Raw genomic sequence first — 24,474 nt, 5'->3', positions numbered from 1 at the left:
ACGTGCTCAAAGCGCTTTACAAAGGGTCCCTGGTCAACAGCAACATTTATCATGTAGGACGAGACATGACGCCTGTTAGGCGATATTACAATTTTTCGGACAAAGACAACGCTGTTAATGGCCAGGTACTCATTTTACACCGAGAATGTGAGTAAAGAGTCTTTTCCAAGGACTCAACTATGCGTCGAGCGAGGCTCGAACCCAGGACCTTCCGATCCGAAAGCGAGTGTCATACCACTGACCACATAGCCGCATTTTTGCATGTCCCGAATAGTTTGGGGAAACTGTACTGGAGTGAAGTTCAAAATCAAAATGTGTGTGTGTGTGTATATACAGTCCACTCCGGATAATCGCAACACCTTGGGATCAGCGAAATAGTTGCGATTAACCGAAGTTGCAATTAACCGAAGTTGAGTTTCCTGTCCGCGATTGCAACATTTTACGCATATATATGCTATATTCAAACACGTTGTTGTAAACAAAGTTCTTAGTCCACCACATTTTGATTGAAGCAAAAACTATATGGCATCCCTATATAGATTTCGACAAGCAAAAGAAGCTTTGGTACAAGTCGACATCTTATTCAGATTGGATTAACTTTCACTCTTTTTTATTTCAACATTTGTGAGAGTCAAAGAGATTAGTCGTGATGAGAGACAATAAGCTCTTACCAAACTCGTGTGTCACAATGCACAGTTGTCAATCCCAAAACAAAGGATGTCGCTCAGTCTCTCTTTACAACTGTGATTGTCCACCTGTTGTAAAACCTATGCCCAGCCCCCTCGCCTCCTATTTAATGGACACAGATGACATCACAAACCCATACTGCAAAGCCCCACCCTCTTTTGTCTCAAATAGAATGTTGACACACTAATGTAGCATTAAATCCCACTCACTCGATTTTTCAACCTATCACGATTCCTTCCATTATCAAATTTAATCATGATGTTTTGTTTGATTGATTTCTTGAATTGACCACTTTTATAGGGCAAAAATTTCTTGCGATTAACCGAAGTTTGTTGCAATTAACCGGTGACTTATATAGAATTACATAATTCCGTTTCTTGGGAAATATTGGGATTATCCGGAGTGGACTGTATGTATACATATACTGTAGTATTATTTCAAATGAACAGGGACGGCTGGTAATAATGGGCAGGGTGGGCAAATACCAGCCTGTTTTTTCAAGTTATATGCTGTATTACCAGGTCCGAAATAATCAAATTTAAATTAGATAATTTCAAAAGTTACTACTTAAAATTGATACTTTGTACTGAAATCAATTTGTGTGTATTTTTGATAGATTGCGAATCACCATGCATCCCGTAATACATAAACCAGGATACGCTCCTGTTCTTTTTATCACCCCCCCCCCCCCCCCCCCCCCAACCACTCCACTCCACTCCGCCCACATCGTCATCTCATCGTCACGTCGCCTGACGGTGATTTTGCTGTCTGGCCTCTCTAGTACTAGGTCGGGCTAATTCAAATGAGCCCACCTTATTAACCAGTGTACACTAAATAGAGATTTTGGCAAACGAACTTTTTCTTATTTATTGCCTTACTTGTGCTGGGAAGGTTCCAGTATTGAATTAAATTTATTAATTTACTAATATTATATCAATTTAGTATTAGTTTGTGTTGTTTTAATATATTTGTTTATCCATTTAAATTATTTCTTTTTTTTTCCCCTCGTTTTCTTTAGTGTTTCTCAAAACTCATTTATTTAAATTGTTTTCTTATTTGTTTGTTGTTGTTGTTGTTTTTTGTTGTTGTTTTTTGTTTTGTTTTTTAACAAATTAATTTGTTAATTCTTTTTTTTATTATTCTTAAAGTAATTACCGCTGTATTTTTATTGCCAGACTAAATATTTTTGCAAAACAATGTAATTTTCTATTGTATTCCCTCTAATAAAACAAAACACTTTTATTCAAAAGTCACGACTAAATAAATATATAAAATACAACCACCATTTTGGTTTTCTCAACAATTGAATTAGTATACGAGAAATACTCTTCTGAGTAAGGAGATAGTTGAATTCTAAGTTATAGAGGAAATACGGAAGGGTGGGCAGATTCCGTACTTGCCCGTCCTGAAGCTAATACATACATAAGATGGTTCGCGATGAAGAGGCGGGAAGCAAGGGATTGGTTGGGTAAGGAGCAAAGATAACACGGTAATTATTGTGACGATAGTCAAACGAATACATGAGGAGAGATTGGTAACATTATTTTGTCTTAATTATATTGTATGAAGTATTGGCGAAAGCCTAATATTAAATAAACGTTGTTTTTGTTTGTCTTATTTTGACTATGGAACTGATACTGATACTTGTCATAGCAGACCTGCCTACTTTAGATAGGAAAATAAAAATCGTAGTTTTCAGGGGTAATAAAATCGTAGATATTTTAACTACCCTTTAAAAAAATCACCGGAATTTTCGTCTGTTTTGATAGATATCAAATTTTAAAAAACGAGAAAAAATAATTGGAAACGTAATAATGATGGTGATGGTGGTATAGTGGTAGCGGTGGTGGTAGTAGTAATGATGATGGTAATATTATTATTATTAATTATTATTATTATTATATTATTATTATTATTATTATTATTATTATTATTATTATTATTATTATTATTATTATTATTATTATTATTATTATTATTATTATATCATTGTTATTATTATTGTACGTATTGGTGGTATTACTATTGTTGTATTTTTTTTTGGTGGTTATTAATGGTATCAGTTTATTGTTTGGTCCCATTTGCCATTATTTTCCACTTTCATGTATGTGGTCATCAAATTGTATGATTAATTGGCGAAAGCCTAAGATTGAATAAATTTTGTAATATCGTATGGTAACCATCATTGTCGACGACATCGTCGTTGTCATCATAATCATCATCATCATCATCATCATCATCATCATCATCATCATCATCATCATCATCATCATCATCATTAACAACAACAACAACAATATTAACAACAAGTACAACAATAGAAATAAAAACAATATCAACATCACCATACAATTTCCGTCATCGTCTCCACAACTATCATTCTAACCAACAGCACCACCAAAACCACTACCATAATTACCCCTCACCGCCTCGTCTTCCTCCTCCTCCTCCACCACCACCACCACCGCTACCACTATTCCAACCACTACCACCACCGGCACAATCATTCTGACCACCAAGACAGCAGTAAAAATTATGCAATTTGAGCTCTGAATGAAACTCGAGTCATATCGCTGTTGTTGCTTCTCCATGAAAACTTTAAGGTTACTACGTACTACTGAAAATCAGAAATATGTAAAAGCAATATTAATATCGCCGTTGAGGGATTAAAGCATCTCTTTAATTTTTCGAGTGAAGGAAATGGACTTGTATTGTCAAGGTGTTGTCGCATTATGTCTCGTCGCTTTATTTTTTAGTTGTATTCTCTTTCGTGATTCATTTTTGATTACGTTTGGAAGAATTAAAATCTACTGGTATTGTCATTTCATTGTGAATGTGATTATTGGTGGTTGAAATATTTTTTGTTTAAAGGCGAAAAAAAAAATCAAAAAAAAATTTTATTAAAAAAAAAACAAAAAAATAAAAAATAAAAAATATATATCATATATATATATATATATATATATATATATATATATATATATATATATATATATATATATATATATATATATATATATATATATATATATATATGACCGAATCCTCTTTGCCCAACCACTGTAAATAGGCTAGAACCGCCACTGCAAATGAAAGTCATTTCCTGATAGTTTGCACTACAACCCCGGTAGAATTACAACACTTAACATGCAGGACAAAACAATACGCCTGTTAGGCGATACAAGTTTGTTTGTTTTTCAGACAAAGACACCGCTGTTAACGGCCAGGTAGTCATTCCACACTTGAGTACGGTGAGAGGATGTGAGTCAAGAATCTTTTCCAAGGACTCTACTCCTCCTCCTACATAGTAATGCTAAATGATGTCAAGTTTACAATAAAATTTGTGACGCCAGACCTATCGAGCGTTAACTCACTCAGTCCTAACACCAACTTTTTATATCCGTAGTTTACCCTGGTTACGTTTACCCCGTGCCTATTTATTACATTTTTATGAGACCAATTATAAGCGTAGTATCAAAGCTAATATTTTTTAGATTTTACATGTTAATGGTACGTAGTTGAATAAAACTATCTATGGACATGCTCATTTTTAATACAATTTTTCAATTTTGAAAAGTAGCAAAAAACTCTAGAATTGAGTGAATTAAATTTCATTATATAAATTAGATCTTTAAAAAAAAACAAGGTATGTATTTTTGTAAATATTTTTTATTCAGAGATAAGAAAATCAGAATCGACTGGATATTCGAACTTTCTTCCCAACGCACACTCGCAAGCTTGTTATGGGCAGCGGTTGGCAATACGTCCGGAATTCCAAAAAGCAAGAGTGTGATAATTGTGTATTATTTAATGATAATGATATCAGTGAAATTAATAAAAATGTTGTTGAAAATTATTTATTATAGTAATGATAATCGTGATGTTGGTGGTGGCGATGATAATGATCGTGATGATGTTAAACATAATAATACTTATCATTGTTATTATCATAATATTAATAATAATAATAATATTAATTATAATAATAATAATTATTATTATTATTATCATCATCATCATCATCATCATCATCATCATCATCATCATTATTATTATTATTATTATTATTATTATTATTATTATTATTATTATTATTATTATTACTATTATTTATCGCGGTAATAATAATAATAATAATAATAATAATGAAATAATACGTTGGCGTTCGAAAAGATACCGGAAAATTGGCATAACTTTTGAACCAAAATAAATTTATATATTTATATAAAGGAACTTTCTATAAATGCCTATGAAATTAAGTTTTCTTCCTTGGTCAGGGTCACCAGCAATGGGCGCAATATTGAATTTGAATGCTGTTGTTTTTGAGAGGACGACTCCCAATCACTGAATGGACTAAGCAGGAGTTAGAGATGTTTGTTTACTAAAGGTGAAAAAAATGAAATTCATCACGAAATAATCATAATTTTGATCGTTCTTGCCCCGAGGCTGTCAGTCGAATGCATTCATTCTCGTCTCATGGCCGCTATAGGTACATTTTTTAACAAAGAAATAGTGCGTGTTGTTTCAAGTTGCTGTTGGAAAACTGAAATTTTAACTCCGAGATTTAAACATCCGGTTCGTGTTTGGTTTGGTTAACCCTCTCCTTACCGGCCATAGGAAAATCAACACGTTCATTAATTTCGATACAGCTGACAATTTTCTCATTCTGATTTATCTTGTACATCACAAATTCCAGAGAAATGCTTTGATTACAGCTATAAATACTAAACACTGTGTTGTAGAGCTCATTTTGCTGAACAACACTATGTATAGAATGCACTTGTTACTTTTTTGTTTGATTAGGAAAAGTCTATTTTTGTGTCGGGTCGATGAGAATGTTCGGGGGAAATTCTAAAAATAGCTGGTAAGGAGAGAGTTTTTTTTAAAAAGGGCGCACTCAGTTTCTTATCTTGAAACAAAAGACGGACGGAACCGGAAACGGAAATGAATGCACTCAGTTTACAGTACAGCCTTATCAAGATAACTTAGGATCCTTCGGGTGACTCTTTGATGATAAGTTTTTTTTGGTGTTTGTCCCAGCATACGTAATTACCATCACAAGACTTGTACTCCAGTTTCTTTCTCTTCGGGCTCAACCAGACCTGGAGCGCGTGGTCGTGACCGTTATTTACTGAGGTCGTGACGTTGATGATCTCTCCGTCATTTTTTATACGATCCATCTGATCAACGGTCAAGTAAAATCCGTGCTTATGCAATCCGGATTTCTTAGTGGGAGATAACTGAAAGAGAAGACAAATAAATTGTATGTCTTTCTATTGATTTTGTGTGTGTGTGTGTGTGTGTGTGTGTGTGTGTGTGTAGGGGGGGGTGGCTTCAAAAATTAATTTCACTCCTTTTGTCAACCAACGATAAAAAGGAGAAGATGACAATTGCCAAAAGTCAGTTTCAAGGTCTACCGAACATTTAACACAAATTGTGGGGACTGAGTTTGAATTTGTAGACCTTATTGGTAAGGGGGAATCACTTGATATATTTTTTCTACCCACTCCCAGCACAGACACACACATACAACCACACACGCCTTAATCGCATTCATGTGTCTTTGTCTTTTCCACGCGGCTCTGTGTCTATTTTAATTTTATCTGAATTGAGTCATTGCGACTGTAGCCGGGCGTGCTTGAGATATTTTGCTGGTATTTCTTGTCTCCTCCAACTATAACCAACAACTCTTACAATGAAACATAACCAACAACTCTTACAACCAAACATAATCAATAACTCTTACAACCATGTATAATGAACAACTCTTACAACCAAACACAGTAAACAACTAACTCTTACAACCAAACCTAATATACAACTAACTCTTACAGCTAATCATAATCAACAACTCTTACAACCAACTATAATCAACAACTCTTACAACAAAACATAGCCAACAACACCAAACATAACCAACAACTCTTACAACAAAACATAGCCAACTCCACCAACTATAACCAACAACGCTTACAACCAAACATAATCAACAACTCTTACAACCAAACGTATTCAACAACTCTTACAATTACAACCAAACGTATTCAACAACTCTTACAACCAAACATAACCAACAACTCTTACAACCAAACATAATCAACAACTCTTACAATCAAACATAATAAACCACTCTTACAACCAAACATAACCAACCACTCTTACAACCAAACATAAACTCTTACAACCAATCATAATCAACAACTCTTTCAACCAATCATAACCCCAAACGTAACCAACTCTTGAAACCAAACATAATGAACACCTCTTACTGTCTTACAACCAAACATAACCAGCAACTCACCTCGACATAGTACGTGGTTGCCTTGTTCAAAGCAGCAATCTTACTGAGCTTGGTCTTGACTACACTTAGTTCTTTCCACACACTGCTTCCTTCCCCGTGCACGGGCATGATGGGATAGCGAAGACGAACGCGACCAGCGCCTGGAGGAATGGTTAGGAAGATGTATATGTAATTTGTTTATGAAGCAGTTTCACAACAAAGATGCTTACTTCCCTGTTTATTTCTTCTTCTTCTTCTTCTTCTTCTTCTTCTTCTTCTTCTTCTTCTTCTTCTTCTTCTTCTTCTTCTTCTTCTTCTTCTTCTTCTTCTTCTTCTTCTTCTTCTTCTTCTTCTTCTTCTTCTTCTTTTTCTTCTTCTTCTTCTTTTTCTTCTTCTTTTCTTCCTCCTCTTCCTCCTCCTCCTCCTCCTCCTCCTCCTCCTCCTCCTCCTCCTCCTCCTCCTCCTCCTCCTCATCTTGAAGTTTTTATTAAAGTCTCAGGTTCGAGATTGTTGCCAAGACGAGGGTAATTTAAATCGATCGATATCTGAAAGACGAGATTTTTCCTTGCAAAATCTTTAAATACAAGGGTTTGGTTTTTTTTCCCCAGAATAAAGGCCTTTAATTTACCTTCAATAGGCAGTGTAAGAGTTCTGGTTCCTGATCCCGCCATTCGATGAACACGTCCCTTTTTATCTAACACACCCACCCCAAACTTGGTCGTGTCCGCAGGATCCTCCTATGGAAAAAAAAAAAAAACTGTTTAGTTTACTCTGAAATAGGTTTGGCATGTGGTCTTGTGGTATGACACTCGCTTTTGGATCGGAAGTTCTTGGGTTCGAGCCTCGATCGGCGCATAGTTGAGTCCTTGGAAAAGACTCTTTACTGACATTCTCTCACCGTACTCCGGTGTAAAATGAGTACCTGGCCTTTAACGGCGTTGTCTCTATCAAAAAAAAAAAAACCCAACAATGTAACATTGCCTAACATGCGGCATGTCTCGTTCTTCGTGTGTGTTGCTGTTGGTCAGGGACATTTGTAAAGCGCTTTGAGCTCGTTAAGTGGATATTGCGCAATATAAAGGCTCAATTATTTTTTTAAGAGAAGAAAAAATAACTTAAGCATTAACAGAGCGCAATATCCATTAAACGTGATCAAAGCGTTTTACACTGGGTCCTTGGCCAACAGTAACTGCTCGCAAAGTCCTAAATTTGAGAGTTTTGCCAAGATGAGGGTTATTTCAATCGATCGATATTTGAAGGCCCTCAGTTTTCTGGCCAAAATATTATATACACAGTGACGTGGGGCCATTGGATCGAATGGTGCTAGGCACCACACCAATCTTTTAAAAAATTATTAACAGCATAATTTAATTAAAAATAAAACAGAAATTTGAACTCCACTGTCTTTCGCCAACTCGCCAACAACATACTGCCTTTTTAGTCTCCACTCTATTCAAGATTCCGAATCACGCGCTGTGCCGACTCGTGCGTTGGTGACATCACTGCGCGAATTAGTGACTGAATCAACACCGTGGTGCAAAGCAATCCAAGCTCCAGTTAATGCTCTATCCTTTAGTATCGCTACAGCTGACTGAGCGAGAAACTTGGTCGAATTATACTATCTTCAAATAGCGGAAAAACCCTCGACTTGTGCCAGGATTTGAGAGCTCCACCATTGGACTGGGGGGATCCAATATTGCACCATTTACGTCAAAATTAGGGTAACTTCGGCCATCCAAAATATTACATTAACTGTCAAAAACACTGATCATTGTCAAGTTTATTTGTAAGCAGCAAAGAAAAACAACATAAAACTTGACATATCAACCCCCACCTCTTTTTCACGATTATTGAATAAAGTAATTCTTTGCAACACGAAGCATATGGCGAATTTACCAACATTTTTCTTGCTTGTAGTGCCGAGTTGATGGTTACGTGTGTATGAGTGGTTATTTGTGTCTGTGTGTGTGTGTGTGTGTGTGAGTATGTGTATGTTTGTGCGTGTGTATTTGTGTCAGTCAGAGAAAGAAAGCGAAGATTGTCAACAGTTATACTTTGGTGTGTTTTTTGATTTCTTAAGTACTTAAGTGGAGTGATTTTTTCTATGTGATGCTTTAAGATCTGAATCTACCTGTTATTTGTGCAATCATTAATCGTATTCCACTGTTTTCCATTATTTGAGATATACTTTGAAGTTTTGTTTTGTTAAACAATGAATTGCAATGAATCAAGTTGACTTTCTACTTCACCGACCGTTTGGGAGATTGACACTAGATGACAAATTAGAAATAGAAAGACTAGTTCCTCACCAACCAACTGATTTTGAATTAACACAGGTGTGGAAATCTCGAAAACGCTCTTTTTCAGTGACATGGTATGACAGACATGAATGGCTCACAGTTAGTTTAGAAAAAAAAAACGTTTCTTTTGTTTTTATTGTCTACTTTTTACAGACACAACAAACACTGACAAATCATGGACATCTATAGGCTATAGTGACCTAACCACTTCCATCGTATTTCTTGACCTCCTGAACGTTGTTTTAGCACCCTTAAAAGAGTGAAAAATTTCTTGCGAAATTCAATGAAACAGGAGCGGTTAAATTCGTTAATGATTCTGTCAATTCACAAAGCTGAAATAGATGCCATTCCAGATTTCAATAAACAAATTATAAAAAGATTTGCAGAGGTGAAACATCGCCGTGCAGATTTTCTTTACAAGTACTAAAAGTAAGTAATTTCTGTCATAGGTTTTTTTCTCTTTTGATTTACATTTATCACATATTGATTGCATTATCTTCCAAATCCAATCCTTTAAATGGTTGACAAAGAAAAATTACAAAGACCTTTTCATACGGGACTTGTATCTCAGTGTTGTGGCTCTTTGTTTTCATGAATTATTTGTTTTTTGTGAGTTTTGTACACTCGTAGAAACCATCGACCCTCCCCCATCCTTCCAAAAAAGAGAGTTTTTAACATGTGCTCTCTGCTCTTAATCGAGTTCACTGTTTAAGAATTTTTTTCTTCTTCTAATCATGGCACCACCATATGCCGTCAATACGCCACGCCGCTGTATATACATGCTTTTCCAGAGTGTGACAAAAAAAAACAACACACTGTTACTGTTACTTTACCTCATCTTAAATATCATGAATATTTCTTTCTTTTTTTTTTAAAAATCATTACTTTGGTATTATGTCGATAAATTTGTCATGTCGATAAGAGAGTTGTCGATATAACTGTTTTGCACTGTATCTGTTACTGTTACTTTACCTCATCTGGGATGGAACTTTTATAGAACTCTGCTGGTGTCAGGTAATACTGTCCATCAGGGGATGCCCCATTGTAAGCCTTGTCCTTCGTCATCTGACCCTTGCGTTTTCCTTTAACCACTTGATCTTTATTGGGCTGGAGAGATCGAAAAAGAGAGAAAGAGAAAAAAAAATCGGTGATCCGGCACTTCTATCAAGTATTTGTGACTCACTGTCTCTAAACGGTATTATGTAGGGATGACGGGTGCAAAAAAATTGAATTTGTCGACAAAAACATGAAACTTGGGGTTTGTTTCGATTTGTAATGTTACAGAATGAAGACAATTTCTCACAATGCAAAAGCTCAAAAAATTGGTATTTACTATCAATTTTATTCTAAAGTCACTTTTCGGGGTCATATTCATTCCGACATAATACCGTTTCGAGACGAAGTGTCACATATTATGTTTTATTGGACTATATTATATTGTTAGTGCATTAGACAATCAATTAGTTGGAAGGTGAACATTTTACATTTACATTTTCTGAAAGAATATCCTCCCCAGAGCGTTTTAATCTTTATTTGAAGTAAATCGGGTTATTTTTCATGAAGTTATGGTCAGATGTATGGGAAAGGTAGCCAGCAACTTTTCTCAAATTTCATACTTTTTCAACTTGACTAGCTGTAAAAATATTTAGAAATGAAATTAAGCTTTGATGTTTCCCGAAGATGTACAAAAAGGGCTGATTTAATCATTTATGACAAGAACTCATTTTGGATAAATATTGACACTCTTGGCGATATCTCATTTCAAACCTTTTCACCATCCGACTGATTATGTCATTCACTGTAAAGCTGAAGAGATAATAAATGGTTTTTGAGTATAAAATATGAAGTTTAACGTTCCTATCATAATATTGACAGAACTGCCAAGTGTTCCGATTTTTTCCGAAAAAATGTCCCGTGAAGAATATACAAAAGTTTTATTTCTGATAGATTATATTTTTCTGAATAGCAGCTTTAATTATGTAGCTATACATTTTTCTTTTTTTAAAAAAAAAATTCCTTAATCAACTGATAATGGAGACTATTGGAGGAAATACGATTGACTATCGATTTTGTTCTTTGTGATACTAGTAATCCTAAAATTTAAAAAAGAGCTTTTTACATAACGCAATATCCACTAAACGTGCTCAAAGCCAAAAGCAACATTTAACGTGAAGGACGGGACATGACGCCTGTTAGGCGATATTACAATTTTTTCGGACAGAGACAACGCTGTTACCGGCCATGTACTCATTTTACACCTGAATACGGTAAGAGAATGTGAGTAAAGAGCCTTCTCCAAGGACTCAACTATGCGCCGAGCGAGGCTCGAATGTGTGTGTGTGCGTGTGTGTGCCAGGTGTAACGGACATGAGTAACTGAAGAATACGTCTGACTCTCTCTCTCTCTCTCTCTCTCTCTCTCTCTCTCTCTCTCTCTCTCTCTCTCTCTCTCTCTCTCACACACACACACACACACAGACACATTTAAAAAACCCAGAAACACAGAGCATCATACCCAGATTGTTACGTCGTATGGGTTCCACTTGGTGAGAGGCGTCTGGTAAATGATTTCCAGGGGAATGGCATAGGAGAAACTGAATGGGAGGAAGTAAACACGCATAATAAGAAAGATGATAATATTGATACTATACGTTTAGGTAAAGTATTCACAACATTTGATTTTTTTTAAAGTGTAGGTTTACAAAACTTAACCGCTTACCGGCATATTATCAAAGAATCATGTTACACGTATCATAAGATCCGCCATGTTCGAAAGGAGTTGTCGTACCAGTAAGGTCGCGGGTTCGAGCCCCCATCGCTGCCACAAAGTTTTTATTCTCTGTTTTTTTCTGCCACTTTCCTACTCACTTCATTTCTTGTTATTCTAAAGATTTCTTTGGTGTTAATTTTATATTGCTATTTTATTTCAATACTTCTCAGCACTCCAGTAAGTAAAAGTACTGCTTTTTTCAGAAAACGCCATTTTGAACACAAATTTGAGACTGCGTGGGGTTCCTGACCTCCCATGGTGGAAAGGGAGGTACATACTGTGTTTTCTACCCTCCTATGTCTGCTTTCCAACAGGCTTTCTGTCTTTGTCTTGGAATGAGATTATTTGGTTTTGTCATGGCCCTGGCTGGGAGGGAAACAGTCAAATGTATAGTTCGTTTTGGGAGATGTTATATTTTTCCTTGTAAATCATCTCTCTGTTATGCACTGTATATGTTTTGTTTATGTATTATCACGATTTGTAAACATTTGAGTGTATTCCTCTTAATGGGGACCTGTACTTGTGTCTGGATGAGACTTTTAGGTGATCTCAAACTGAGCACACTGATAGTGTGCTCTTGGAATCTACTTCCGTTCCCTAATTGAACCAATTCCCCTTTGTCTGCCTTATTCTTGGATGCTTTAATTGTAATTATAGAACTTTTTACTATCCCATTTTCTTCCTTTTTACTGGCGCTGATATTACCTTAATGTGTTGCAAGCGCCGTAAAACCCTTAAAAACAAACAAACAATTTGAGTTTTGAACGCAATGGTTTGAAACGATTGTCAAATACACAGTACAAACAATGAACCAAACAAAATGAGAAAATAGACCTATAATATTGTGGGCTATTAAAGTGATTCTTGTTTCTGTTGAATTTTACTTAAGCCATAATTCAAAGTGGCCACCATTTCGACTCAAGCAAATGTCCATGTGTGTCACAAAGTCGTCCAAACTTCGTTGGTAAACATACGGTAGACATTTCCTGAATGACACGGCTGATTTCATTCTTTAGATTCAGGGTAATGTTTAATGTTGCTGCTCGAAGCTCGAAGAAATAAATAACATGTCAAATGGCAATGCTGTGAGATTCTTAGCCAAACGCATACTATCTATACTTTATTTTATTTATTTCTTTATTTATCAATCTATTTTTTTCTATTTTTCTATTAATCGATTTATTTATTTATTTATTTATTTATTTATTTATTTATTTATTTATTTATTTATTTATTTATTTATTTATTTATGAATATATTTATTAATTTGTTATAACAGCAAGAATCAACCATAAAAACCTGGCATATTTATCAACTGTCTTCTATGGAATTACACAATAATTTTGGCCAGAAAACTCGTCCTTCAAATATATATCAATTTAAATGACCTTCTTCTTGGAGAAAACTCTCAAACCTGGGACCTCGCGATGTCTTTCCTAAGTCCCAGGTTGGAGAGATTCCTCCAAGATGAGGGTCATTTAAATCGATCGATATTTGAAGGACGAGTTTTCTGGCCAACTTTTTAGATACGGATTTTTTTTCCCAGTGTGAAACAGTTATTGAACATTCCGAACACAGTGGACCCAATTTCGTGAGTTCTTCCTTCATCTTATATATAAATGATACTAGGCTGCTAGAAGCTGTGGACTATAAAAAGTAATAAACAAAAATGAATATAACAGCTTCAGAAAAGAACAAAATACTAAACACGGAACGCTTCGGGCTCAAAACCCTTCTTCAGCCAACAATAAAGACATAAATACATTACTAAATTCCAGATAGACTACAAAGGTAATTTGTAGGTCTTCTCTGTAGAATTTCCAAGATTCTCCTACAGATAAGACTAACAAATTATCCCTGTCGTCTATATATCTGGAATTTTGTAATATATTTATATCTTTATTGTTTTGTTTTTTTGTTTGTTTTTTTTTTTGTTGGGTTGAAGGGTTTTGAGCCCGGAACGTTCCGTGTTTGGTATTTTGTTCTTTTTTTGTTTATTTTTGAAGCTGTTATATTTATCTTTTCCTTTCCTTTACCTTGTACTCCTTTTGACACATTTCCTCTTGGTGTAACAGTAATTGAAGTATTCTGTGGCGATGTTTGGCTGGGTTGTCTCGGCGACGAACAAGAATTCGTCATTGAAGCCACGATAAATATTCTGAAGAAAATGTAGTAATATGTAATAATTTACATTGAATCGTGTTGGATACAAATATGGTACGAATAGTGCTCGACATGTAACAATGGAGCGAATTATTATTGTGATTACGTAACACAGAGTCCTGACGATGGCTGAAAGGCCAGAAACATCGATGTAGACTGACTCCAACATCGTTGTAAATATTACAATTATATATATATATATATATATATATATATATATAATATATATATATATATATAATGACCCTCATCTTGTAAAAATAAACTCTAACCTCTCAAACCTAGGACTTCGCGAGGCCCCAGGTTTTGAGAGGGTTTGCCAACATTAGGGATATTTGAAGGACGAGTTTTTGGCCAAATATTTTAATTTGTGTCTTTCCAGAGTTTGGCAGAGTGGTTAAAATTTTGGCCAGAAAACTCGTTCTTCAAATATCGATTGATCAAAATAACCCTCATCTTGCTAACCCCTCTTTACTGAAGTCCCAGATTTGAGTGTTGTTTTTTGGGTTTTCGTTTGTTTGTTTTTTTTGTTTTTTTTGTTTTTTTTTGTTTTTTTTTTGTTTTTTTTTTTTTTTTTTTTTTTGGGGGGGGGGGGGGGGGGGGGGGGGCAAGTTGAGAGTCATTTTAATCGATCGATACTTGAAAAACGAGTTTTCTGGCCAACATTTTAAATACATTTTATCTACTACTGCTGTATTATCAAAAGTATTGATTCTATGCGTTTAGGTAATATACTCACAACATCCACCAACCGGATATAACGTACCAGCACATAACACTGTGTAACCGTGGACATTTTTATAGTCTGATTAATGTAATTGGTGAGATCTAATAAATAAAATGGCTGTCTAAAAACAATAACAAAGTGCTGCTGAGTGACGTCAATTTCGTTCTCTCTATAGAAGGAACAAAAGTTGACGTCATCCAGTTCTTTATTATCATTTTTGGCCAGCCTGTTAGTCATTTGTTCTCACTAAAATATATCAATCAAGACTATAAACGTTAAAGGTTACACACAGTCTTGCGTGTTTGATATGCTAAATGTGGCTGGTGGGTGTTGTGAAAACTTTACCTAAACGCACAGCATCACTAGCAAAATTAATACCGGCTGTCCGTGAAGTCACGACTCACCATAAGCCCCATAGCACCACGTTTAGTTGTCTTGAATGACCGATGGTAGTAGCCGGTGTTGAGAAGGGTGTTGTTGGGGTAGCGTGTATCGTGGACAGGAATTCCGAAGGGTTCCTCGTTCAGCATGTTGGGAATGTTGTCTTTCCCTGGGATATCCTTCATGATGGAGTCCAGGAGTGAGTTTGTCCCTGTAAATCTGGGTGGAGAAAAGGGGAGGGGGGGGGGGGGTATCAAATTAGCATTTGTAACATAGCGCAATATCCACTAAACGTGCAAAGAAAGCGCTTTACAATGGGTCACAAGCGAATAGAATTAGCAGGTTAACGATTACGATTCCCCCGGCGAACGACGCGGAAGAAAAACGAATATCTGTCCTAAGACCGCTTCGATCAACGTGACCCTGAACCAGATTGTTGTAGTCTGATGTTTGTAATCTGTTGTGTGTAGACTGGTGTTTGTAGTCTGGCGTTTGTAGTCTGGTGTTTTAAGTCTGGTGTTTGTAGTCTGATGTAGTCTGGTATTTGTAGACTGGTGTTTGCAGTCTGATGTCAGTGCTCTAATGTTTGTAGTCTGGTGTTTGTAGTCTAGTGTTTGTAGCCTGATTTTTCTCCTTTGTCTCACCGAAAAGTAAAAGTAATAGATAAGTAAGCAAACCAGGCAGCCCTTACCTGTATTCTTTGTGCTCGGACAATCTGAAACGAGCAGCTCTGGTTTTAAAAACTCTCTCAAACGTTCTTCCTGTGCTCTCTCTGTACGCCAAGTCGTCTTGCTGTCGAGCGGAGAAGAAAACAAACAACAGAAATAATGAAAAATTGGGTCATTGATTAGTGCTTATATTTATATTGACCAATTTTTGTGCGGCTATGTGGTATAGTGATATGATACTCGCTTTAGGACCGGATGGTCCTGGGTTCTTTGAGCACATTTAGTGGGTATTGCGCTATTTAAAAAATTATTTTAAAAAGCTCAAGCTCAGATGATATCTACCAATGACTCTATACATCTTTTGATCGAACAAGTCTAAAGTTGTTTTCCCCAAATGAACATACTTAATTGGCTTCAACAATCATGACGTCACTTCCCTCGTAATGACGCATGGTAACTTAGTAACTGGCTCTAAACTATCGGAACGATGGCGGACGCGCTTATGAAATATTTCTCATACGAGCATAAAAGCATATGTAGAGGGGAAAAAAAACATTATAAATCTGATCATGTTTTGACTTTTACAAGACATATGAAAAGTTCTCGTCAGCATGAAGAATAAAAAGGACCGATTTTCTTTGTTTAGAAACACGATGGCCGCCGTTGCTGGGCGACTAGACATCAGACTATTGAATCCAATTGGATCACCACACCGCTTTGTAGTGGTGAGGGTGCTGAAATGCATAATATAACAAGGGGCAAGAAATCTCCCGGTCGACCACCATTATTAGATCATCCTGGTTGGGTGAGTTGTAAGCGGACGCCTGAGATGGCCCGCTCCGAGATATGTTGTATGAACAAATGGCGATCCAACCTGACCCCTGAAGGCGCGGGGGGGGGGGGGGGGGGGAAGGGGGGTTTAAAACCACTACCCCGGGCATTTCGTCTACGACGCAACCACTTTCCGGACACCCTCCAATCTGTTACCGATAATGATGATGATGATGATGATAATATTAATGATGATAAGAATAATATTATAATAATAATAATAATAATAATAATAATAATAATAATAATAATAATAATAATAATAATAATAATAATAATAATAATAATGCTTAATTTCATAAAACACGATACGACCCTTTTTAAAAATATTTTTTGTTTGTGTGTGTGTGTGTGTGTGTGTGTGTGTGTTTGGTTTTCTTTTTTTGTTTGTTTGTTTTTTGTTTCTTTCTTTAGAGTGTCCCAGTGTAGAAGTCATAATAGTATTGTCTCACCTGTCTGAAATAGTTAGTTGGCACATCCTGACTAATAGGGTGACACAGAATCCTATAGTTCCACTGGGCGTATATGGGTTGACCTGTGGTCTCGTCCACGGCCATTATGGTGGTGGGAAGGAAGGAGAAGTTCTCTTTGATGTCCTTGGTGCCAGTGAAAGATGTATAACGAATCTGTTCACAGAGAAATAGATCGTGTAATTCATTTAGATTGAAAGAGAGTTCCAAATGTTTATTGAATTTTAGGCCATTAACCATAAGTCATAACATGTCTCTGAACATATTATTCTAACAATTATAGTAATAAAGCGTCAACATTCCACGGGATCGTGGATAGCTCATACGGTAGAGCCACGCTCTCCCCGGCCAGGCGGAGTTGTCGTACCAGTAAGGTCGCGGATTCGAACCCCCATCGCCGCCGTCTTCTGGCACTTTCCTACTCACTTCATTTCTTGCTGTTAACATTCTTTTAGTCATCGTTTATAGCTTGTATGAAATAGACTTTGGTTCTTTCAGGTCTTAGGTGGTGTCTCGGGGTTAATAATTTTTAATAAATGAGGGTTGCTTTACTCGCCCAATTTGTTATGAATTAAAAATTTCTTTGCTAAATTATGTGATCCACTGTGTCTATTTGCGGCTATGTGGTCTGGTGGTATGACACTCGCTTTCGGATCGGAAGGTCCTGGGTTCGAGCCTTGCTCGGCGCATAGTTGATTCCTAGGAAAAGGCTCTATACTCGCATTCTCTCGTAAAATGAGTACCTGGCCGTCAAAAAAAATTGTAATATCGCCAATCAGGCGTCATGTCTCATTTTACATGTTACGTGTTGCTGTTGGTCAGGGACCCTTTGTAATGCACATTGAACACGTTTAGTGGATATTGCGCTAAATAAAAGCTCAAGTTTTTTTTTAAAAAAGGTTTACGACAATGTCCAATGCCAGGTGATATGAGAACAATAGACTGACTGAAAGGTTCCATGTAGATGTTGGATAAGATGTATATTCTTGACCCTACTGTTTTTATTAGACTTAGACAAATAAAAATGTGTTTTGTGATCTGCCCTTCAGAGCCATAGGAATAGGATCCATGGAGCCGGAGTTTATCCTGGTTTCTAGAGCGCTAAACAGACAATAGCAATTGCATGTTACCCCTTAAATAGGACTGTAGTCTATCGCAAATTACATTTCGCCAAATCTAACAGACCCAGCAAGCTACCCACTTATGACTTCAACGGAATTGATCACTTTCTTTTGCGTGTGAAGGGAGTGACATACCAACTGAACGATCGTGAACTCCTGCTTTGTGAGTGTTCGATATGATTCCTACCTGTTGCTGTAACTCATCCCAAGTGCTGGCGACAAGTTTGTGTCGATCACTTGCAAAAGGTTCGTTCAGGTCTTTATCCAAAGTCCAAGCACCTGTAAGAGAACAAAGATGTGTGCTTAATTCATCGTATCATAATAAAGTCGTCGTCGTCGTCGTGATGATGATGTTGTTGATGATCATGATGATGATTGATGAAAAGAAGAAGAAGGAGGAGGAAGAAGAAGAAGAAGAAGAGGAAGAAGAAGAAGACGGAGAAGAAGAAGAAGAAGAAGAAGAAGAAGAAGAAGAAGAAGAAGAAGAAGAAGAAGAAGAAGAAGAAGAAGAAGGAGGAGGAGGAGGAGGAGGAGGAGGAGGAGAAGAAGAAGAAGGAGGAGGAGGAGGAGGAGGAGGAGGAGAAGAAGAAGAAGAAGAAGAAGAAGAAGAAGGAGGAGGAGGAGGAGGAGGAGGAGAAGAAGAAGAAACAAGTCAAATTGTCCAACCAACCTTCAAGGTAACATAGGACAGGTTTGAAGTGCTTTCTGTAATCTCGATGTGTTGTGTTTTGTTCTTGGAACGCCTTGAACCACTCGCGCATTTCCTGCATTTGACCCTGTAGATAGAAATTAAGACATGTACAATATATATATATTGTCTTGACGATGGCTGGAAGGCCTGAAACATCGATGTAGACTGACACCAACATCATGGTAAATATTACAATAATAATTCGTTCCATCGTCACATGTCGAGCACTATTCGTATCATATTTTTATCCAACACGATTCTATATATACTTATCAAGTGACCCACTGCCAAAAAACGACCAAAAAAAAAAATCATCCATGAATTAAACAAGCAAATGCAACCCCTAGCGCCGCCACCAGTCATAGAAAGGTCGCCATCAGTCACATCCCAGCTCTACAAAACAGATAAGGAAAAATAATGATAATAAATCGAGAAACAGAACATGAAAGGATGGAAAATTAACTGACCCTTAGCCTAAATTTAACTAATTAAAATTTGCTATTATTCTTTTATTTAATTATGTGTTGACGTACTATTGTGTTAGGCTATTCTGTTAATTTATGTTAATGTATTTCTGCTTTAACGGGGATTAATACTTATCTTCTGAACCTGATCTATCCCTTCATAACGTGCCATAATCTACCACCACTTCTGCTACCTATTTCTTTGAACTTTTATAAATATCTGTCGAGTTGTCATGAAATTTAACCTAACTTTAATAGGGTAAAAGAGGCACCAGACCAAACGAATTCTGTCTTTGGGGAAAACTAACTTCTATTTGTCTCTACTTACTTGCCACTTCTCCTACATAGACGCGACAGAGAAGTAGGAGGAGGAGATGTTGTAGGAGGAGAAGAAGTAGGAGAAGGAAAAGGGGAGGCGAGGAGAAGGAGAACGAGGGGGAGAATGAGAAGCAGGAGCAAGAGAAGAAGTAGGAGTGAGATAAGGAGAAGTGGGAGGGGGTGAAGGAGAAGCTTTATATTACCTCTACAGTTGGAGAAGTGGGAGGAGGTGAAGGAGAAGCTTTATATTACCTCTACAGTTGGAGTAGTGGGAGGAGGTGAAGGAGAAGCTTTATATTACCTCTACAGTTGGAGAAGTGGGAGAAGGTGAAGGAGAAGCTTTATATTACCTCTACAGTTGGAGTAGTGGGAGGAGGTGAAGGAGAAGCTTTATATTACCTCTACAGTTGGAGAAGTGGGAGGAGGTGAAGGAGAAGCTTTATATTACCTCTACAGTTGACTTAGCTAAGACTTCCTTGGGCACATCGGGAGTGTCGATATATTCCACTGCTCCATATGATTTGTTGGTCGTTGAAGGACGTACAACCTTGTAGTCGTTATGCCGTGTCCTACAAACAACAGAACAAATAGGACACGAAAACGATTATTTTTTAATGTCTTAGTTAAGAGTACTTTTGTGGCTATGTGGTCTTATGGTATTAATGACACTCTCTTTCGGATCGGAAGGTCCTAGGTTCGAGCCTCCTTCGGTGCATAATTGAGTCCTTGGAAAAGGCTCTTTACTCACATTTCTTTACTGTGATCAGATGTAAAACGAGTACCTGGCCGTTAACAGCGTTGTCTCTGTCCGAAAAAAAATTGGAATATCGCCTAACAGGCGTCATTTCTCGTCCTACGTGTTAAATGTTGCTGTTAACATGGGACCCCTTGTAATGCGCTTTGAGCAAATTTAGTGGATATTGCTATAAAGAAGCTACAGTTTTTTTGTTTTTTTTTTTGTTTTTGTTTTTTTTATGATTCCTTGTTTCAGAGTGATGGCATCTTATTTTCTAGTCTAGATATATGCTGGTCGTCTATAAACATCATCCATCCTAGCTCTTTTACGTCCTGTAATCATAATAATCTGTCCATACATCTAGCTGCTACTAAAATAGTTATGCCACTTTATGATTCGATATGTAATATATCCATTATTAGTCCTCTAGAGGGCTGGTTACATTCACACTTCCTATTATTTTGGACACCCTTCCCCCCCCCCCCCCCCCCCCCCCCCACCCGAAAAAAAGAAGAAGAAGAAAAAGTATTGGGTATGACTTCACTTCCTCTCTTCCCTTTGTATTTCATTTGTTGGTGTGAAGTAATTTTGTGGCCACAATCAGTGTCAGGCTATGAGTGCACGAAGGCCACGCTCAGTGTGGTAGTCTTTCACAGCCATTCGGCATACATATTATGGATCCGGAGTTTATCCCGGTTTCCATAGCGTGAAACGGACAATAGCAATTGATAGCTATCCTTTGGATGGGACGCTAGTCAATCGCAAAGTACTGTCCGCAAAATCTAACAGACTCAGCTATCCATTCACTGCCGGGTGGACAGGGGGGGGGGGGGGTCAGAAAATCTCAGAAAAATCTCGATTGCACCCGGGATCGATCACGGTCCATTTGCGTGTGAAGCGAGTGTTCTACCGACTGAGCTATCGGGACAATCTCCCCCCCCCCCCCACCGCCTCTGTGACATGTGTCTTCATTGTAGTTCCAATCCACTCACCTGAACTCGACTCCATTGAGAACCATCACGTTTTCCCCCATTCCTACTGAGTTTTTGTAGTTGGCGTGATCATGGATGGCGGCCACACCCCCGCTGATGTGTGTGCTCGTATGGTAGTTGGTGTTCCCGAGAATGCGCGTGCGTGCCACCTTTATACCTGAGCTGCCTGACGTTCGAATCCTGCGGACGAACATCATCAACAGTTTGTTGTTTCATAATAATTTCTTTTTTAAATCTTCATTAAAAATTGAGGTCGAATGAACTTTTGATAAAAATAATGATGATGATGATGATGATGATGATGATGATGATGATGATGATGATGATGATGATGATGATGATGATGGTGGTGGTGGTGGTGGTGGTGGTGGTGGTGATGATGATGATGTTGATGATGATGATGATTTTGATGATGATGATGATGATGATGATGACGATGACGATATGGGCGTGGGTACGTACGCATTTCTAATATCAAATTAAACCAATTATCCATGCAATTAATCTTTCATGAAAATGTAAATAACATAGACCCACGAATTGGATCAAATCCTTACCTTTCTTCAATGAAGAGTTGCTGTGACATTGTTTGTTTTGCAAGGTGTGCCATGTTGCGTTTCATTTCATTCAGTTGGTCTTTTAAGTCAGAGAGATCGCAGCTGTCTACATTATAAACTTGCAGAATGACGAATGTTGTGAGAAAGACACTGCACGCTATCCGGTATGGACCAGACATTATGTTATGATTCATCTGCAAAGGAAAGAAAAGAAAATGACTACAGTGGAACCTTTTAAATCGGAGAGCTCGCAACTGTCCACATTATAAACTTTCAGACAGACTAATGTTGTTAGTAAGACACTGCACGCTATCCGGTATGGACCAGACATTGTATTATGATTCATCTGCAAAGGAGAGAAAAGAAAAAGACTACAGTGAAATCCGCATAAAGTCAACACTCTTTAAATCAACACCTGCTTTAAAAATAAATTGAGCTTTTATATCGCGCAAAATCCACTAAATGTGCTCAAAGCACTTTACAAGGTGTCCCTGACAAACAGCAACAGGTAACATGTAGAACAAAACATGACGCCTGTAAGGCCAGGTACTCATTTTACACCTGCGTACGGTGAGAGAATGTGAGTCAAGAGCCTTTTCCAAGGACTAAACTATGCGCCGAGCGAGGCTCGAATCCAGGACCTTCCGATCCGAAAGCGAGTGTCCTACCACAAGACATAGCTGCACAAAGTCAACATCTCTTTAATGATCCCAAATTTTCCGTTCTTTATCTAAGTGTATTTCATTGATAATGGATAAAGTCAACCTTGTTTAAACTCAATCGACGTGCACTTGTATGCAGGTCTGATAACCTAATTCTTATGGACTCATTGTTGTTTTGGAAATCTCAAAAAAATGAGGTGGGTTTTTTTTGTTTTTTAACAGAGCACGGTAATGGGCACTTAAACATGAAGACACTATGAGGGTAATCGAATAACGATAATAATAATGATGATGATAATAATAATAATATAATAATAATAATAATAATAATAATAATAATAATAATAATAATAAATAATAATAATAATAATAATAATAATATAATAATAATAATAATAATAATAATATGATGATGATGATGATGATGATGATGATGATGATGATGATGATGATGATGAGATGATGATGATAATAATAATGAAGAAGAAGAAGAAGAAGAAGAAGAAGAAGAAGAAGAAGAAGAAGAAGAAGAAGAAGAAGAAGAAGAAGAAGAAGAAGAAGGACGAGGAGGAGGAGGAGGAGGAGGAGGAGGAGACGGAGGATGAGGAGGATGAGAATAGAAAACGAAGTATGACTATTTATTGTTTTGCTACTGATTGAATATCGGATGTAATTTTAAGTTAGAAGAACATTCACTTCTACTGATCCGATCATTTATGTCTATGAACTTTTTCCCTCTTTCTTTCTTTTTTTTTTTTTTAATATCTTAATTTATTTTTGCTGGGTTTTTTTTTGTTTTTTTTTTGTTTGTTTGTTTTTTTTTGTTTGTTTGTTTGCTTTGTTTTTTGTTGTTTTATTTTTTCTTAAATTTTATTATTATTATAATTTTTTTTTTTCTGTTTTTTTTTTCTTTGATGTTTTTGCCCTTTTCTTTTTGTTTTATTATTTCTATTGTTAAAACTCCTATATTTTTACTGGTTCAAAGCTACGTCGGTTCGGAGTAAATTCGACCCCTTTTTTAGAGTGATAAAATTGGGCAACAAATCTGGCTTACGTGCACTTATTGGCAGGTCTGATACCCCAGTTCCTTATGGGCTCATTGTTGTAATGGAAATCTCAAAATATGACGCAAAATATTGTCCATTACAACAAAATGTTAAACTAGGCCCATAAGTGGGATCGGATGTCAGACCTGCACATAATCTGTACACGTCGAATCTGGCCCTTTGTAGATCACATAAAAAAACAAAACAACAGAAGTTCGGTAACTGGTTACATGGGTAATGAGATCGCCACAGGCCTATGTAAATGTTGGTATGAATGAAGCCTATTAAATCATCGCAACTATTGGGTAACGTCTGTGGTGTAATGGTAGCACGTCTGACCGGTAATCAGAAGGTCTGAAGTTCGAGCTCCAGTCGATGCAGGCTGATTTATTGGGTTTATTTTTAATAATTTGTTTGTTTTTTTCTTTCTGTTGTTATTTTTGCTTGTTTTGTTTTGTTTTACTTGTATTTTTGTCTTTTGTTTTTATGTTTTAATTTTGTTTTGTTTTAATTTTTTTTAATTTTTTTAATATTTTTTTTTATTATTTTTTTTAATTTTTTTTTTTTTTTTTTTTTTTTGGGGGGGGGGGGGGGGGGTCCTCGTATTCTTC

The 24,474-nt window shown here is 36.7% G+C and overlaps 1 protein-coding gene across 2 annotated transcripts in view; it reads right to left on the bottom strand.

The window, feature by feature from the left end:
- Positions 1-5,533: 5,533 nt before the first annotated feature.
- Positions 5,534-24,474, bottom strand: part of LOC144956258 (uncharacterized) — a 23,277-nt gene continuing 4,336 nt past the window's right edge. For both annotated transcript variants that reach the window (XM_078886699.1, XM_078886698.1), the window contains 14 exons: positions 22,156-22,349; positions 21,599-21,778; positions 20,319-20,439; positions 19,068-19,173; positions 18,585-18,676; positions 17,259-17,432; positions 15,999-16,099; positions 15,331-15,526; positions 14,073-14,194; positions 11,782-11,860; positions 10,240-10,374; positions 7,596-7,704; positions 6,989-7,128; positions 5,534-5,927 (listed from right to left, as the gene is read on the bottom strand). In XM_078886699.1, the coding sequence (XP_078742825.1) occupies positions 5,673-5,927; positions 6,989-7,128; positions 7,596-7,704; positions 10,240-10,374; positions 11,782-11,860; positions 14,073-14,194; positions 15,331-15,526; positions 15,999-16,099; positions 17,259-17,432; positions 18,585-18,676; positions 19,068-19,173; positions 20,319-20,439; positions 21,599-21,778; positions 22,156-22,349 (2,004 nt within the window). In that variant the 3' untranslated portion in view covers positions 5,534-5,672. The remainder of the gene's footprint in view (positions 5,928-6,988; positions 7,129-7,595; positions 7,705-10,239; positions 10,375-11,781; positions 11,861-14,072; positions 14,195-15,330; positions 15,527-15,998; positions 16,100-17,258; positions 17,433-18,584; positions 18,677-19,067; positions 19,174-20,318; positions 20,440-21,598; positions 21,779-22,155; positions 22,350-24,474) is intronic.

The sequence above is a fragment of the Berghia stephanieae genome, chromosome 11 (genome assembly GCF_034508935.2).
Source record: "Berghia stephanieae isolate SIO BIC M18660-M18661 chromosome 11, UCSD_Bste_1.3, whole genome shotgun sequence".
In the NCBI taxonomy this organism is placed as follows: domain Eukaryota; kingdom Metazoa; phylum Mollusca; class Gastropoda; order Nudibranchia; family Aeolidiidae; genus Berghia; species Berghia stephanieae.
The sequence above is the reverse complement of the archived record's forward strand: the minus strand, read 5'-3'. Positions and strand labels throughout refer to the sequence as shown.